This window comes from Lynx canadensis, chromosome A1 (genome assembly GCF_007474595.2).
Source record: "Lynx canadensis isolate LIC74 chromosome A1, mLynCan4.pri.v2, whole genome shotgun sequence".
In the NCBI taxonomy this organism is placed as follows: domain Eukaryota; kingdom Metazoa; phylum Chordata; class Mammalia; order Carnivora; family Felidae; genus Lynx; species Lynx canadensis.
In genome coordinates, this window is record NC_044303.2 from 2,268,442 (window position 1) to 2,287,468 (window position 19,027).

At 40.5% G+C, this 19,027-nt stretch overlaps 1 protein-coding gene across 1 annotated transcript in view; it reads right to left on the reverse strand.

Moving 5' to 3' along the window:
- Positions 1–19,027, reverse strand: part of MICU2 (mitochondrial calcium uptake 2) — a 144,529-nt gene that overhangs the window by 27,436 nt on the left and 98,066 nt on the right. Inside the window, exon 7 of the mRNA XM_030307776.1 lies at positions 7,568–7,630. Coding sequence (XP_030163636.1) covers positions 7,568–7,630 — 63 coding nt within the window. The remainder of the gene's footprint in view (positions 1–7,567; positions 7,631–19,027) is intronic.

The following is a 19,027-nucleotide window of genomic DNA, read 5'->3' on the forward strand; positions in this document are numbered from 1 at the left end:
TGGACTGCATGCACCTGCTGGCGTTAGCTAGGCAAGGTGTACGGGGTAGGGCATGCTTGCTGGCTTCAGACAAGCAGGGGAAAATGTCTTGACTATACACCTGTGGACTTCAGGAGTGTCGTGGGAGACCTTCTTGTCTGTGCACGCATGCTGGCTTTAAGCCGGGAAAATGACAGCCCGGCCAGTGGGGGAGTGCTGCAACTGTCTCCACTCCCCAGCTTTATCTAGGGAGTGAGAGGATGCCATGGATGTTGTGCTTGCCTGCCCCAGCTAGGGAGGGGGGCAGTGAACCCTTGTGTGCTCTCCAGCTTCCTCGAGGCAGTGGGATGGTATGTTGACCGCTTGCCCCCACCCGTCTTAGCAATGCAGGAGGAGGGTGCCGCCTCTGAGCCCAACCACTGGTGCTAGCAGGGTAGGTGGAGAGTGCAAAGTTGGCTTCTGCCAGCACCTCTGTCCCCGGGGAGAGTTTCAACGGTCCCTTGCTCTCCCAACAGGTGTTCTTAGATTATCAACTGGTTTCTTTTATAGCCGTGGTGCTTTTCAAACTGCTATTTTTCTGCTGGGTCGCAGGTAGAGCGAGACTGCATGTGAGTTCCTTCAAAGGGGAATCTCGGTTTCCTATAGCACTTCGGGCCCCTTGGATGTCGGCCCTTTGCATTTTTTAAGCCAGATGTTTTGGGGGCTCGTCTCTCTGGGTCAGGTCCCAGGGACAGGGGTGTCTTAAGTGGGACACCAGCCCATCACTTTTCTGGGAGAAGCGCTGGACTGGTGAGAACCATCACTGTTATGCTGCAGTGTCGGGGTGGGGTTTTGGGTGAGACCCTGTCTCTGCCTCTCCTACCCATCTCAATGCGGTCTTTCTGTCTTTTGTTGTGGAGAAGCAGTTCTTCCAGTTTCAGATCTTCCTCAGAGGGAAATGACCCATGTGCACTTATGGGTTTCGTGTCTGTGTGGGATGGGCTGAGTTCTGCATTTTCCTACGCTGCTATCTTGAGAGAAGAGCCCCACCCGTTCTAAAGTATTTCCACAGTTTGATTTTGACATTATTTTTGATCTCTTTGGAATTCATTTTGCTATGAGAACTGATATACACACTCAGAACTGTTTAGCCAGTCACCCCAGGAGTCAGTCACATACAAGGATGTAGTGAATGCCCATCATGTGTCAGACACGATGTCAGGCCTTGGGGCTCCATGGTTTCCTGTTCCTCTTGGGTAACTGGGCATTAAACAAGTTATTAAAAGTAATCCAACCATGGAAGTATTGGGAAGAAATTCAAGGAGCTATGAGGGCAGCTCAGGGGAGGCTTTCCTAAGAAAAATACCATTTAAATGGAGATCTAAGGTTTGAACTGAAGTTAAGAAAATACGAAGTGGTGGTGGGGGGGCACCTGGGTGGCTCGGTCGGTTAAGCATCCGACTTCTGCTCAGGTCACGATCTCAGCTCATGAGTTCAAGCCCTGCGGTGGGTGAGCTCGAGCCCCGCTTTGGGCTTTGCACTGACAGAGCAGAGCCCGCACAGGATTCTCTCTCTTGTCCTCTCTGCCCCTCGTTCATTGGCACCCTCTCTCGAAATAAATAAAAAAGTTACAAATAAAGAGAAGTGGGAATAAACTTTGCAAACAGGAACAACAGAGCATGGTGCTGTATGGCTGGGGTGTAGAAAGCAGTAATAATAAATATAATAGCAAATGCATATATATCGCTTATGTGTTAGGCATAGTTCTAAGAGATTTAAATATATTAACTAATTTAGTCCTCAAAAACACCTGAGGTAGATTACTATTATTCTCACTTTACAATGAAGAAACTCAATTTTATGCAAAGAGAAGTAAACTAATTTGCCCAGAGCCACACAGCTATTAACAGATGAAGCAGCATTTGAACAGTCTTCCTGGGCCCGAGTTCTTAACCACTGTGGTATATACTACAGAGAAAATGGGACAGCTGGAGGCTGGAAGAATGGCTGGCCTGAGGGCAGTCACATTTTACTTGTGCTTTTAGGTCACCTGTCTATAATGTGAAAAATGAACTAGAAATGACACAGGTGTGCTGTTTCAAGGAGGCACATGCACCCCAATGTTTATAGCAGTGCTTTCAACAACAAAGTATGGAAAGAGCCCAAATGCCCATCGATGGATGAATGGATACAGATGTGATATATATACACACACACACACACACACACACACACACACACACACACACACATACAATGGAGTATTATTCAGTGATCAAAAAGAATGAAATCTTGCCATTTGCAACAACGTGGATGGAATTACAGAGTATTATGCTAGGCTATCTGAAATTAGAGAAAGACAAATATCATATGACTTCACTCATATGTGGAATTTAAGATACAAAACAGATGAACATAGGGAAGGGAAGCAAAAATAATATAAAAACAGGGAAGGGGACAAAACAGAAGAGACTCTTAAATACAGAGAACAAACTGAGGGTTGCTGGAGGGGTGGTGGGAGGGGTGATGGGCTAAGTGGGGGAGGGGCATTAAGGACGACACTTGTTGGGATGAGCACTGGGTGTGATACAAAGGGGATGAATCACTGGGATCTACTCCTGAAATGAGTAGTGCAAAACATGCTAACTTGGATGTAAATTAAAAAATAAATTGAGTAATTGAAAAAAAATGACCCAGGTGGATGCAGAGAGGTCAGTCAGGAGGCCCCTGCAGTAACTCGAGTGGCAAATGAAGCTGGTCTGATAATGACAGTGGTGGAAACAGAAGCCAAAGGGATGGAGGAGGCAGCAACTAGTGACTAACTGGATGGAAGGGGTAAGGAGATATCGGGAAGACCTCCAGGCTTCTGGGTCGCTGAAAAGTACTTTGGTAATTCGTTTTTTTCCTACTGCTTTAAAATATCTACATTGTATACCCACAGGCATATGTCTTTGGGTTTGTATTCTGACCATTCTATTTCTCACTACACCACTTCATTATCCCTCTCATTACCTGCATTTTCCAGAATGTTCTTATTCCCTCTCATGTTTATTCTTCTAGATGAAGTTAAGGACCATTTTGCCAAGTTTCTGAACACCTCCTACCTGCATCCACTTCCTCTCTAACCACTATCGCCCAAAATCCACCCAAAACCCAAACACGCCAAACCCAAACCAATTTCTCAGCCGTTGAGTTCTGACCCAGACTGTATGGAATTCACAGATTGATTTCGTGGGACCTGGCCACTTTACAGTGCTCACTATTCCTAGCTAAGAATAAAGCGTCTCTTTTTATGTATTCCAATCTTCTCTTATGTTCCTGAGTTAAAATTCGTGGTTATAGTTTCTTTCATGTACGTTCTTTGAAATATTTTTGTTTTCGTTTTCGAATTTGTCTATTTGTGCCTAGTTGACCCCCAATGTTGCATTAGTCTCGGGGAACCACAGGGCTTCAACGTCTCTGTACATTATGCCACGCCCACAAGCATGGCTGCCACTTGTCGCCGTACGACCCTATCAAGAAATGACTATGTTCCCCATACTATATGTTTTATTCCCTAGACCTTTAAAGTCTTAACCTTTACTTTTCATATACCTTAACAACTAGTCAGTTATTAAACATTCAGTGCCATTAATATAAGCCACATCAAAACACATTCTACTTCATGCTTCTGGTATAGACTATGGTATTTATTTTAAAGGGTAACATTTTAGGGGCGCCTGAGTGGCTAAGTCGGGTAAGGGTCCGACTTCGGCTCAGGTCATGATGTCACGGTCCATGGGTTCGAGCCCCGCGTCGGGCTCTGTGCCGACAGCTCGGAGCCTGGGGCCTGCTTCCGATTCTGTGTCTCCTTCTCTCTCTCTGCCCCTCCCCTGCTCTCACTCTGTCTCCTAAAAATAATAAATAAACTTAAAAAAATAAAGGGTAACATTTTATACCATATTAACTATGTTGATTTACCTACAGTATTTGCTTTTGGAACTTACTAACCATGTTTATTAAAAGCCAGTGTAAATCTACTGGCCACTTAACACACGATAACTGCCTTCTGACTTCCTGCAGGATAGAGTGAGGTCTTCTCCCTAAAAACTAGAGAGCTGGACAAAATGGTCAAGACACAACTATTCAGTGCTGTGGAATTCAACCAAAGGCATGTCACGAAGTGAGAAGTGTTTTTCTTTTTCTTTTTTAATGTTTATTTTTGAGAGACAGAGTGCGAGCAGGGGAGGGGCAGAGAGCGAGAGGGGAGACAAAATCTGCAGCGGGTTCCGGGCTCTGAGCCGTCTGCACCGAGCCCGATGCAGGGCTCGAACTTGTGGACCGTGAGATCATGTCCTGAGTCCTGAGGCAAAGTCAGAGTCTTAACCGACCGAGCCATCCAGGCACCCCGAGTCGTGTTCCTCAAACGAACCACTGAACTTGGGGCAGCACACAGTCTGCGGCCTTTCTGCCTTTCCAGCTGTCCCCTGGGGCAGTTCTAGCAGAGAGCGGCAGGCTCTCCGAAACCATCTCCCTGCTGCTGACGGAGGGGACTTATTTGGGGATCGTTGTGACTCCTTTAACTGAGACTGCAAGCTTCCTTGAAGCGGGCAGACAGATGGCCAGGTACCCAAAAGACTGCTTTCGGGGGTGCGCCCACCACGAGGGCTCGCTGAGCTCTCCCTGTACTCCGGGTTGTGCGAATTACATGGCAGAGAGCACAGCGGCTCCAGCTCACCGCCCGTCCTTGGCTCGAAGAGCCGGCACAGGTCAAAAGAGCCTCGAGAGTGAATGCACGCCCAGCCTTACACAGACCCATCAGCAGGGGGAAGAGAGGACACATCTTAACGGCTCCAGTGTCTCAGCATGACCTCTGGCTGGACACTAAACCGTGCAGACACTGGAGTGACTCCTAGGAAGCCAGGCTAAACATAAAAATCCAATAGATTTCCTGTTTAATTGCAGCAACGTTTCCCTTGAGGGAAAAGAATTTCGCACAATAAAAAAGTCATGTCACTAGGGATGCCCTTAAGAAACAAACTTCAGATGAATGAAAAAAACGAAATGTAAAAAAACAAAAGCATAACTAAACCAGACGATAACACAGGTTAGTATTTCTAACCGATTTCGATGGAGGAAAGACATTTTAAAAAATGAAAGTAACTAGATAATAAAATGGAAGTAACCAGATAATAAAATTAAAAGACCAACAAATAGGACCACATAAAAATAAAAAAGACTTATAACCAAAACATCATAAACAAAACCAAATCTGACAAAAATTTCATTAATTTTAAGACACTAGGTTAATATTCTTAAACATAAATACTCTTAAAAATAAATACGAAGAAAAACGTAAAGAAATTCCCAAAGAACAAAAACAGAAAGTTTATAAAATGTCTTGAAAAAAGAACAGCTGAGATACCTTTTCCCACATCAAACGGCACTGCTTAACCAGAACAAAACAGATACCAACCCCAGAGAGACTGCTGACAGGGGGGCATGCCTACTCAACGGTGGCGGGACTGTAAATTTCATAACCCTTCCAGAAGGCAGTTTGGCTACGGGAATCAAAAGTCTTAAAAGTATCCATGCCTCTGACCCAACAATCTCACCTTTAGAACTCTCCTAAATTTACATGTTTAGCTACTTACTGTGGGCATGTTTCTAATAGCAAATATTTTTTTTTTTTAATTTTTTTTTTTCAACGTTTATTTATTTTTGGGACAGAGAGAGACAGAGCATGAACGGGGGAGGGGCAGAGAGAGAGGGAGACACAGAATCGGAAACAGGCTCCAGGCTCTGAGCCATCAGCCCAGAGCCCAACGTGGGGCTCGAACTCACGGACCGCGAGATCGTGACCTGGCTGAAGTCGGACGCTCAACCGACTGCGCCACCCAGGCGCCCCTCTAATAGCAAATATTTAAAAGCAATCTTAACAATCAATAATAAAAATGTTACATTCATATGATTAAATATTTGCTCATTCATTTACAATTATTTGCTGAGCAGGTAGAGCATGCCTGGTGCTTTCCCAGGCTATGCAGATACAACTAGATATAATTTATGTACTAAAGAATTAACTGTACCCAGATAGAGGTCTGGCCTTTGTCCTGGGCTGCTGGGAGGTGATCTCTACATTAAGGGTCTTATTTACTTGGGGGCATGGGGCCATCCCAGACTAACCATGAGATTTAGCATGGTGGCCTGGCTCACAGGCTACCAGCCTGACCTCCAGAATGGCTAGGAACAGGCGTTAACCACGTGGGGAGCCAACCAGCTTTATATGGCTGACCCCCAGAAAATCTCTGGAGTAGTGGGCACTCTTCCGGGTATACAGTTATACGTCTTTGCTGGGAAAGTTAACACCGTCCATGACTCTACCAGGAGAGGTCAAATGGAACCTCTGCTTGTGGGACTTTCCGGACCTCTGCCTCATGTGTCTCTTCCTCCGGTTGATTTTAATCTGTATCTGCTCACTGTAAGAAAATGTAACCACGAGCCTAACAACTTTCAGTGAGCTCTGTGAGTCCTTCCAGTGAATTATGGAACCTGAGGGCGGTCTTGTGGACTGCTCCCTAACTTCAAACAATTGTAACGAGAGGAATGATGCTTATAGTTCAGAGAAGGACACAATTAGGCAATTATCCTAACATGTGACAGGTGTTATGATGGCGGACATACAGGGTAAGATGGGAACGCACAGGACACAGACATCTAGGAAAAGGGAATTCCATTCAAGGACTTGGATGTGGAAAAAGGAAGTCCAGCACAGGGTTGCTCAAAGGGATGACATCTAAGAAAGAACTGTGATTTTAATAATTTGAAAAATTTGAAGACATGCTCTAAAAAATGAAATGACTTGAAAATTTAAGAAAATCTCATGGTAAATATGCTGCAGGACTAGACCTGATTGAAAGATTATCCATAGAAAATTTACTGATACACATTAGTGGTGGGAATGAAAAATGGTTCATTTTCTACAGAAGATACTTGCCACTACTTGTCAAAGTTTATCGACAACCTTAGAAATGCTCAACCTTTTGACCCAGCAATCACGTTTCTGGGAAGTTATCCTTCAGATACATTCCCATATATAAAAAATGTTATAATTACAGGATTATTAATTGCAGCATTATTTGCAATATCAGAAGACTGGACATCTATTAAATGTCTTTAAAGAGGGGAATGATTACACAAGCTGCTTATATCCATATGACAACGCACTATGGAGCTGTGAAAAAGGAGATATTGAGAGGTATTGAGGAAAAACGGGAAAGTGTGGCACAATGCAGTGTGCTCCTCCTTGTGGGGAAATTGGAAGCAAAGGACATACAGATGTATTCAGTTGCTTCTTTACAGACACCCTTATACGCACACGAAGCATCTCTGAGCGCATATACGGACACTGGAAGCACTCAGTGCTCAGGGACAGCTGGCGGCTGCTCTCTGCACAGCCTCTTGTGGGCCTTTTGAAGTCCGGACCATGTGAATGCAGCGCGTTGCTTCAAGGTGTTTGGCCAAATAAAGTTACTGATAAGTTTCCCAACTCTGTCGGGATGTTTATTAACAAATAGAGAAGCTACTGTAAATATCATCTGTCTGGAAATAGGAGTTTATCTGCACATACCTGGCACTCCGTTTCATTAGCTGTTGTCTTCAAATCATCTTGTTTACTTATGATCTTCTGCAGCTGGAAAGATGGCAAACATGAATTCAGATGTGTATCTACTGGACTTTTCAAAATAGTCTAAGAAAAAGATACTAAGTTTTCCTTTTAAAACATATACGAGTCGTTAAATATTAACTTAAACTCCTTCTGCATTATAGCTAATAGTGTTATTTATTTTTTCTTAAATCAGGTAGGAATCGAAGGAAAAACTGATATGCAAGTATTAATGTTACCACTTTTATAATTTGAATCATTTTTTCCTCCTAAGCAAGCTACTTTACTTAATACATACATATTCTAAAGGTACCACTCTATAAGAATTTCATAATTATCCTCATTCTTCAACAGAATTTTCATTCATAATTAATTTTTGTATCATTGATAATTTATGGCCACATTTTCAAGTATGTAGCTCTTAAAAAGCCACTTATATCATACAAATGGTCTTCTTCCCCATATGCACTCATAAAACATGAAAATAATTTAAAAACCTACATTTCTGTCATTAATAAAATTGTCAATAGTACCTTGAGACTGAGTACATTTAGAAACCTACCTTTCAGAGTCATTTGTACCAATCCTCAAAAGGAAAGCAAATTAAAAAAAAAAAAGGTTTAAAACAAAAATTAAATGCAGACAAAATCTGAAACTATGGATTTGAACGGATTAGGAGACAAACCTTCACTCATTTTTTTTCCTAGGCTACTTCTTTGTTAATAATCTGAAAATTGGTAAATTCCAAATTAATCATCTCAAGTTCGGCTGCCTCTATGATGTTTGTTTTAGGTAAACAGTTTATCTCTAAGTCCCTCAAACTTTTCCACATCTCCTCCCTCATACTTATCTTAGAGAAAAAGTGTTGAAAAGTCTTCATTTGTTTTACCCTTATTTTTCAAGTTGACAATCAAATAGTACAATGCCAACTTCAATATCTTTCTCCCTTTGCTTACTGCACTACCTTAAAAAATTTTTATGATGGAAAATTTCAAACACAGCAAAGAGAACTCTGTAATAAACCGCACATTATTCACCTTCAACAATCATCAGGATTCTGCCCATTCCCAATTCCTTTTCAATTGTTATTTATAGCTCTTGAGGAAAAATTTATATACATTGAATGTACAAATTATGGCCATACAATTTTGACAAGTGGATATACCTGAGTAACCCATCCTCCTACCCTGGTATAGAACATTTCTATTTTCTCAGAAAGTTCTTTGTGTCTCTTCTCAGTCAATCCTTTCTCTCTTCATCCCCACAGAGGAATATTAGAGTTCTGATTGTTTTCCTCCATCTAAATGAGTTTCACTTATTTTAGAAATTCAAATAAATGATATCGAATAAATGATAGTATGTATTCTTTTGTGCTATCAACCTTCTCTCTGCATAACGGTTTTGAGATTCATTTACGTTTGAATAGAAGTAGTCTGTTTTTATTGTTGAGTTGTGTCCCATTGTCTGAATAGATCACTACTTGTCCATTCACTTGTTGGCAGATGTTTGCATTGTCTCTAGTGTTTGACTACTGTGAATCAAGCTCCCATAAATTTTCTTTCCCCACCACCCCCGGCTTTACTGAAGTATACTTAATATACAAAAAATTGCACGCACTGATGTATAAACCTCTTGATAAGTTTGGACACATGCATGCATCTGAGATACATCACCACAATCAAGGTAATAAACATACCCATCACTTCCAAAAGATTCGTGTCCCTGTTTCCTTTTCCCTTGGTCTAAGAATACTTAGCATGTGATGTACCTTCTTTTTTTTTAAGTTTTTTTTCATGTTTATTTTTTTATGAAAAAAAATTTTTTTAACGTTTATTTATTATTGAGAGACAGAGCATGAGCAGGGGAGGGGCAGAGAGAGAGGGAGACACAGAATCTGAAGCAGGCTCCAGGCTCCGAGCTGTTAGCACAGAGCCTGACACGGGGCTCGAACTCACAAACTGAGATCATGACCTGAGCCGAAGTCGGACGCTCAACCGACTGAGCCACCCAGGTGCCCCTTCATGTTTATTTTTGAGAGAGAGAGAGACAGAATCTGAAGCAGGCTCCAGGCTCTGAGCTATCTGCACAGAGCCCGATGCGGGGCTCGAACCCACAAACCGTGAGAGCATGACATAAGCGGAAGTTGATGCTTAACTGACTGAGCCACCCAGGTGCCCTTCTTCAGTTTTTAAATGTACAACACCATAGTCTTAACTATATGCACTATGTTTGTACGGCAGATCTCTGCCATACACTTTCTTGCATAATTCTTATTTTATGTATGTGAATGTATGTTTTAGTATTTCTCTTGGATGAATTCCTAGGAGGGGAACAGTTAATTCCTTCTGAACTCTAAGTTATTAAGTGGTAAGAGTTCTTTATATATTCTGAATGAGTCCTTTGTCAGATGTATGTTTGGAAAATATTTTCTCCCATCCTACAGTTCGCCTATTCATTTTCTTTCTTTTTTTTTTTCAAAAAAATTTTTTTAACATGTATTTATTTTTGAGAGAGACAGAGACAGAGTGTGAGGTAGGAAGAGACAGAGACAGGGGGGAGGTGTCTCCAAGCTATGCCTACATATGGTGTGAGCAGGGGTCGTAACTATTTTTTTCATATACATATCCAATTGTTCTAGTGTCATTTATTGATAAGACCTTTTCTTTTCTATGAACTGGGTTGGAGACTTTATTGAGAATTAAGGACCATCTAAGTGTCGGTTCTTTATTATCCTCCATTGATCTACTTGCCCATCCTTAAGTCAATATCACACTGTTACCATTACTGTAGCTTTGCAATAAGTCTTAAGTCAGGGAGTGTGAGTTATCCAGATTTGTTCTTATTTTTCAAAATTGATTGCAGTGTTTTAGGTTCTCTGCCTTTACATATCCGCTTTAACATCAGCTTGTACTTTCTACCAAAAAAAAAAAAAAAAAAAAAAAGCCTGCTGGGATTTCGCTTGGGAAAGTTAAATCTTTAGACCAATTTGGGAAGAACTGACATCTTAACACTACTGAATGTTCTAACCATTTCCATGGTATATTCCTCCATTTATTTAAGTCTCTTTGAATTTCTGTTGGCAATGTCTGAAGTTTTTGGTGAATGGTTTTTGTTAAATTTGTTTCTACTTACTTTATGTTATTTGATATCATGCAAAGAACTGATTTTCATTTCATTTTCCAACTATGCTACTAGTATACGGAAATACAATTGATTTCTCCATATTGATCTTCCTAAATTTGCTTTTAGTTATAATAGGCTTTCCTTTTCTTGTTGATCACTTAGAGTTATCTACGCACAATCATGTTATCTGTGAATAAAGTCAAATTTACTTCTTCCTTTCCAATCTTCTATCCCTTTTCCCCCAACCTGTATTGCTATTATCATTAGAATCACCGGTAAAATGTTGAATAGAAGAGATATGAAAATACATCCTTGCCTTCTTTCTGATCATAAAGGGACAACATTCCATATTTAATCTTTTTTTTTTTAAATCTTTATTTATTTTTGAGAGAAGAAAGAGAGACAGAGCATGAGCGGGGCAGGAGCAGAGAGAGAGAGGGAGACACAGAATGTGAAGCAGGCTCCAGGCTCCGAGCTGTCAGCACAGAGCCCGACGCGGGGTTTGAACTCACAGACTGCGAGATCATGACCTGAGCTGAAGTCGGACGCTTAACTGACTGAGCCCCCCAGGCACCCCTGTATTTAATCTTGTATCATGATGTCACCTTTAAGCCTTTTGTAAACGCCCTCTATCAGACTGAAAAAGTTTTCTTCTGTTTCTACTTTGCTGAGTTTTGTCATGAACGTGCTTATTCTATTGAATGCTTTATATGCATATAGGATAGGGTCATGTTGATCTCTACATTACTGTCGATCTGATGGATTGAACTGAGTTGATTTTTAATCATTAAACAAATTTCTATTCTCTGCATAAATATCACTTGATTTTGGTGCGTTTTTTATATAATATACAATGTGTCTTGCTCTATCTAAGTATTTTGTATCTTTGTTTATGATGAAATTTGGTCTATAATTTACTTGTTAGATCTTTGCCAAATTTTAGTTATCAGGGATATGCCAGTGATGAGAGGGAATTGTTCCATTTTCTTGTATTTTCTGCAAGACTTTGTGAAAATCTGACACTTCTTCCTCCTTAAATGCTTGATAGATTTCACCAGTAAAACCATCTGGGCCTGAACATTTCTTTGTGGGAAAGTTTTTGATAAATTAAATTCATTTGTAAAGGGCTATTCAGATTTCTATCTCTTAGTTTTGGTAAGTATTTTTTTTTTTTTCTAAGGCATTTGTCCAGTTCATCTGAGTTATCAAATTTACAGTCACATGTGAATAAGCTGTTCACAATATTCCATTTTAGTCCTCTGATATTTGCAGAATCTGTGGTGTTATCTTCTTTTCATTTCTAACATTGGTAATTTGGACCCTCTTGAAGTTCTAAAATTAGATCCAGTACTGAAAATTATTCAAAGTTTATCATACAGGTAACAATTTAAAAGTAAAAACAGATGTTACCCATAAGGATTATACTTTTTTGTACCAAACTTAAAACATTTCTTTTATTATGACATTTAATATAGCTGTTGTCATCTTCACACAGTCATTAAATAGTTACAAACAAAACAAAGCAAATAGGATTAGTTCACTGAAATGAGAATCTTTTAGGAGGCGTATTACAATATTGGCTTGTTCCAATATGGTGGGGAATTTAGGATAAGGGTCTGTCCTAAAGCATAAAGCATAAAGCTAAAGCTTGTCATATGAAGAGACAGTATTGGCGAGGACACAGAGAAGAGGAACCCTCGTGCACTGTTGGTAAATTGGTAAAACAGTATGGAGGTGTCTCAAAAAATTAAAAACAGAAACAACACCTAATCCAATAATTCCACCACTGGGTATTCATTCAAAGAAAACAAAAACACTACTTTGAAAAGATATGTACACCCCTATGTTTAGTGCAGCATGCTTTATAATAGCCAAGATACAGAAGCAACCCAAGTGTCCATCCACAGATGAACTGATAAAGATGTGGGATAAACATACAATGGAATATTACTTAGGCATTAAAAAGGACAAGATCTTGCTATCTGTGACAACATGGATGGACCCAGAGGATATTAAGCTAAGTGAAGTAAGTCAGAGGAAGACACACCGTATGATCTCACTTATATTGGAACTTAAAAAAACAAAACAAATGAATAGACGAACAAGCAGAATCAGATCTATAAATACACAGAACAAATTGATGGTTGCCAGAGGGGAGGGCAATGGGGGGACGGCGACTGGGCGAAAGGGAGCAGGAGATACAGGCTGCTAGTTACGGAAAGAGTGAGTCATGAAAATAAAAGCAAAGGGAACACAGTTAATGGCACTGTGATAGCACGGCATGATGACAGGTGGTTAACTCCACTCAGGGTGAGTGGCCACAACGTAACACAGCGTTGCTGAAGCACTATGCTGTCCACCTGGAACTGATGTAGCACTGTGTGTCATCGACGGTCAAAAAAATGTAAACTAAAATAATAAAAAAAGAAACCCTGGTCATGTTAGTGTCGCATCTGCCGTATTTCAGTCTGTACTCAGGGAGAGGCTTATACCAGGTCTCACTGTAGTCTGAAGACTATACTGCTATATATTTCGTTCTACAGTAAAAGCTCCATTTGAAAGAGCAGAAACACAGAGGCTGGGGTGCCAAACCTGTGTAGTCGAAAATCTGCGCATAACTTTTGAGTCCCCCAAAACTGACTGACTAATAGCCTGTTGTTGACTGAAAGCATTACTGATAACATAAACGTATTTTGTATGTTGTGTGCATTATACACTGTATTCTTACAATAAAGTAAGCTAAAGATCTTCTTAAGTATTTCTTAAATATTAAGACAATCATAAGGAAGAGAAAGTACATCTACAGTGCTGTAAAAACAATCTGCGTGTAGCTGGACCTGTGTAGCTCAGACCCACGCTGTTCAAAGGTCAGCGGTATTCTCTTTTGCCAGAAGGACTCTCTGGTTTCCTCAGACACTTTCTGAAATGGCTGTACATGACGCTGATTCATGCTAGCAACATGCTAAGTGCCTAGCATGCAGTGAAAGTGCCGTTCTAAGGGTTGAGAATATAGCCGTTAAGGACAGATAATATCCTTGCTGTCAAGAAACTTCCATTCTAACGGACTAGAGATAACAGTGAACAAATCAGCAAGAGAATTTCAGATAATGTCAAGTGTAGGACTAGAGTGAGATAAAACAAAAGTGGGGTAACGGGACTCTGAGACCGCTGGGTCACTGCTAGGCTGATTCTGGGTGGTTCTTTGTGAGCACCTGACATTTGGGCTGAGATCTGCCTGCTGAAAGCTACCAAAGGAATGGGGATAGGACGTTCTAGGCAGACGGAAAACGACAGGTTGTGGCAGAAATCAGGGTGCTTTGAGAGAAACAGAAAGAAAGTAAAGTGGTCAGAATACACAAGCACATTCACCAAATACGAGTTCTAGGATTACTACAGTTCTGCCAAGCTATTTAAGTTTATATTGATCCAGATTCTCAATTACAGGCCGAAAATGAAGAAATGTCCATAGGGTTGATTTAACTTATTTTTGCTTTCACAATCATGAGAGTTTAAATTCTGAAACAAGAACATGAACTGAAAATCAAGAAGAATAAATTCTTTTTTTTTTTTTAATTTTTTTTTTAACGTTTATTTATTTTTGAGACAGAGACAGAGCATGAACGGGGGAGGGGCAGAGAGAGAGGGAGACACAGAATCGGAAACAGGCTCCAGGCTCCGAGCCATCAGCCCAGAGCCCGACGCGGGGCTCGAACTCCCGGACCGCGAGATCGTGACCTGGCTGAAGTCGGACGCTTAACCGACTGAGCCACCCAGGCGCCCCTCTTTCTCTCTTTCTTTCTTTTTTTTTCAATGTTTATTTATTTTTGGGACAGAGAGAGACAGAGCATGAACGGGGGAGGGGCAGAGAGAGAGGGAGACACAGAATCGGAAGCAGGCTCCAGGCTCCGAGCCGTCAGCCCAGAGCCCGACGCGGGGCTCGAACTCACGGACCGCGAGATCGTGACCTGAGCTGAAGTCGGATGCTCAACCGACTGAGCCACCCAGGCGCCCCAAGAAGAATAAATTCTACTGAAGGCTTTTACATGTACTTACTAGTAACTCTAGCAGGTGAATTTAGTGTGATAAAGTTATAACACTACTGTATGAAGAGCAAAAGCCTTCCTGCCAGTATGGAATCGATGTGAAATGAAAGGACCACCTACGGAGAAATTCACACTAGTAAACAGACTTGTCATTAGGCTATTGTTTAAAGAAATTGCTCTAAAGCCCTGGCACTCTGCCCAAATAAGCAGATGTGCTATCTATCAAGGTAAAGATTAAGTGGATTATCTACTGCCAGCTTTGATCATTGCTGGTATTGTTTATTATTATCTGACAGAAACAGCTTATTCAGAGAGTTGCATTTTACTTGTTTTTGGGATAGAGAATTAAGCAACAACTTCACAGTTTCTAGGTCTGGATATTAAATGAAACGTGAATACACTGCATAACCCAAAAGGCACAAATGGAGGAAATGCATGTTTTAGGACATTTTTAAGAGGCTTTATATTAACATATTTCCTGTTACTTTTGTATTTGCTGTCCATATTGCTTTGTTACATCTATGTTTTGGGGATTAAAGTAATTTTCATCACTTACTCTCATTATGCATTAGAACTTATGGTAGGAACAGCAATAAGTAAAATTTACTGGAGAAACATTCAGATAATTTATAAAACAAAACAAATATCCCATACCCTTTAAATATGTTCTGATCTGAGAACTGTCAGGTTTGTTGAATAAAATTTCAAATATAAAATGTTACATGCTTAAGCTTCCTAATGACCATGGAAATGAAATAATTATTCAAATAATTAGTGTAAGTGTCCTTTTACTCTATGCTGTAATTTTTTTAATTGAGGTATAATTATGATCTTATTCATATGTGGGATTTAAGAAGCAAAACAAATGAACAAAGAAAAAAAAAACAAAGGAGAGAGACAAACCAAGAAACAGTCTCTTAACTATAAAGAACAAACTGATGGTTACCAGAGAGGGGTGGATGGGAGGATGGGTGAAATGGGTGATGGGGATCAAGGAGTGCACTTACGATGGAAAAAAAAATAAAATAAATTGAGGTATAACTGACATAGCACTTATTAGTTTCAGGCACACAACATAATGACCTGATATTTGTATATACTGTGAAATGATCACCATGATAAATCTTGTTTTCCTCCGTTATCATACACAGTTACATAATATGCAATACAATGTTACTGACTACAGCCACAATGCTGTATACCATACCCCCATGACTTATTTTATGACTGAAAATTTGTACGTCTTGATCCCCTTCTCCCGTTTCACTCACCTCTCCAACCACTCTCCTCTGGCAACCACCAATCTGTTCTCTCTGTCTAGGAATCTTGTTTTGTTTGTTCATTTGTTTTGTTTTCTAGATTCCACGTATAAGTAAAACCATGTGGTGTTTGTTTTTCTCTTAGTTCGCGAAGCATGAACATATCCTAAAGGTCCATCCATGTTGGCACAAAAGGCAAGACGGCCTTCTTTTTCACGGCTGGGCAATACTGCATTACACACACGTAGTACTTCTTCAGCCATTCATCCACTGATGAACATGTTGGTTGTTTCCATAGCTTGACTATAGTGAACAATGCTGAGACAAACAGACGTCTGAACTAGTGTTTTCATTTTCTTGGGGTAAATACCTACAAGTAGAACTGCCGAATCATAGAATAGTTCTGATTTCAGTTTTGGGAGAATCTTCCATACTGTTTTCCTCAGCGGCTGCACCGACTTGCATCTGCACCGACGACGCACAAGTGTTCCCTTTCTCTGTATCCTTGCCAGCACTTCCACTTGCCTTTCTGACGACAGCCATCCTGACAGGTGTGAGGTGGTATCTCCTTGTGGTTTTGATTTGTGCTTCCCTGATAATTAGTGATGTCGAGCATCTTATCATATGTCTGTGGGCCATCTGCATGTCTTATTTGGAAAAATGCTTATTCAGATTCTCCACTCATTTTCTAAAACAGATTGTTTGCTTTTGCTTTTGTGTGTGTGTCGAACCGAATGAGTTCTTTACACGTTTTGGATATTAACCTCTTATCAGAATATGATTTGCAAATATTTTCTCCGAGTCAACAGACTGCCTTTTTGTTGTGTTGATGGTTTCCTGTGTTGTGCAAGAAGCCTTTTAGTTTGCTGTAGTTCATTTGTTTATTTATACCTTGTTGCCATTCCCTTTGCAGTCTGATTAAAAAAAAAAAAAAAAAAAAAAAGGGGGCGCCTGGGTGGCGCAGTCGGTTAAGCGTCCGACTTCAGCCAGGTCACGATCTCGCGGTCCGTGAGTTCGAGCCCCGCGTCGGGCTCTGGGCTGATGGCTCGGAGCCTGGAGCCTGTTTCCGATTCTGTGTCTCCCTCTCTCTCTGCCCCTCCCCCGTTCATGCTCTGTCTCTCTCTGTCCCAAAAATAAATAAACATTGAAAAAAAAATATATACATATTGCTAAGAGCAATGTCAAGGAGCTAAATGCCTATGTTTTCGTCTAGAAGTTTTATACTTTCTGGTCTTATATTCAAATCTTTAATGCATTTTGAGTCAGTTTTGTCTATGGTGGAAGACAGTGGTATAGTTAGTTTCATTCTTTTGCATGTAGCTGTCCGGTTTTCCCAGTACCATTTACTGAAGAGAGTGTCTTTTCCTGATTATATATTCTTGCCTCCTTTGTCATGATTTAATTGACCACATATGCATGGCTTTATACCTGGGCTCTTTCTTCTGTCTCACTGATCTATGCGTCTGCTATTATGCCAATATTATAGTGTAGATTTGCAATGGTTTGAAATCAGGCAGCATGAGAATTCCAGCTTTGATTTTCTTATGCAAGGTTGCTTTGGCTATTAGAAATCTTCTGTGGTTCCAAATAAATTTTAGGACTGTTCTGTTTTTATGAAAAATGTCATTGGAATTTTGCTAGGGATTGCATTCAATTTATAGACTGCTTTGGGTAATAGGGACATTTTAGCAATATTAATTCTTCCAATTCATGAGCATGGAATATCTTTCCACTTATTTGTGTCTTCTTTGATCTCTTTCACTAATGTATTGTGGTTTTCAGATTACAGGTCTTTCACCTCCTTGGTTAAATTTATTACCAGGTATTTTATTCTTTTTCATACAGCTTTTAATGGAACTTTTTCCTAATTTTTCTGAGAGTTCATTGTTAGTGTACAAAAACATCAACAGGTTCCTGTACGCTGATTTTCTATCCTCACCCTTACTGAATTTGTTTCTGACCAACAAAGTCTCTAGTATTTTTCTATACATAAAATAGTGCTGTCCACGTACAGCGGCAGTGATGGCTCCAGCTGGGACTCCCAATACTCTGCTGAATAAAAGTAGTGAGCGTGGGCACCCTTGTTTTATTCCTGATCTTAGAGGAGAAGCCTTCAGCTTCTTACCATTAAGCATGATGTTGGCTGTGGGTTTGTAACATCTGGCCTTATTATGTTGACGTAGGTTCCCTCTATACCCACTTTGTAGAGACTTTTTATCCTAAGTCGATGTTGAATTTTGTCAAATGCTTTTTCTGTATCTGTTGAGAGGATTCTATGATTTTTATCCTTCATCTTGTTGATGTGGTGTACCATGTAAATTGGTTTGCAGATGCTGAAACATCCTTGCACCCCTGAAATCAATCTCACTTGAACATGATTATGATATTTTTTAATGCATTACTGGACTCAGTTTGATAGTATTTTGTTGAGGATTTTTGCATCTATGTTCATCGAGGATATTGGCCTATGATTTTCTCCTTTTCTGTTTCTTTTCTTTTCTATCCTTTTCTCTTTTCTTTTTCTTTCCTCTTACCTTCCCTCCCTTCTGTGTTTCCTTTTCTCCTTCCTTTCTTTGTGGTGTCCTTGTTTGGTTTAAAAAAATTTTTTTTTCATGTTTATTTTTGAGACAGAGAGAGAGAGATAGAGCATGAGCAGGGGAGGGGCAGAGAGAGAGGGAGACATAGATTCCGAAGCAGGCTCCAGGCTCTGAGCTGTCAGCACAGAGCCCGACGTGGGGCTCGAACCCACAGACTGCGGGATCATCACCTGAGCCGAAGTCGGACGCTCAACCGACTAAGCCACCCAGGCGCCCCATATCCTTGTTTGGTTTTAGTGCCAGGATAATGTTGGTCGTCTTGTAAAATGAGTTTGGAAGCATTCTCCTCTTCAATTTTTTAAAAGAAGAATTTCAGAAGTACAAGTATTAAGTGTTCTTTGAATGTTTGGGAGAATTCACCAGTAAAGCCATCTGGTCCTGAACTTTTGTTTGTTGAAAAGT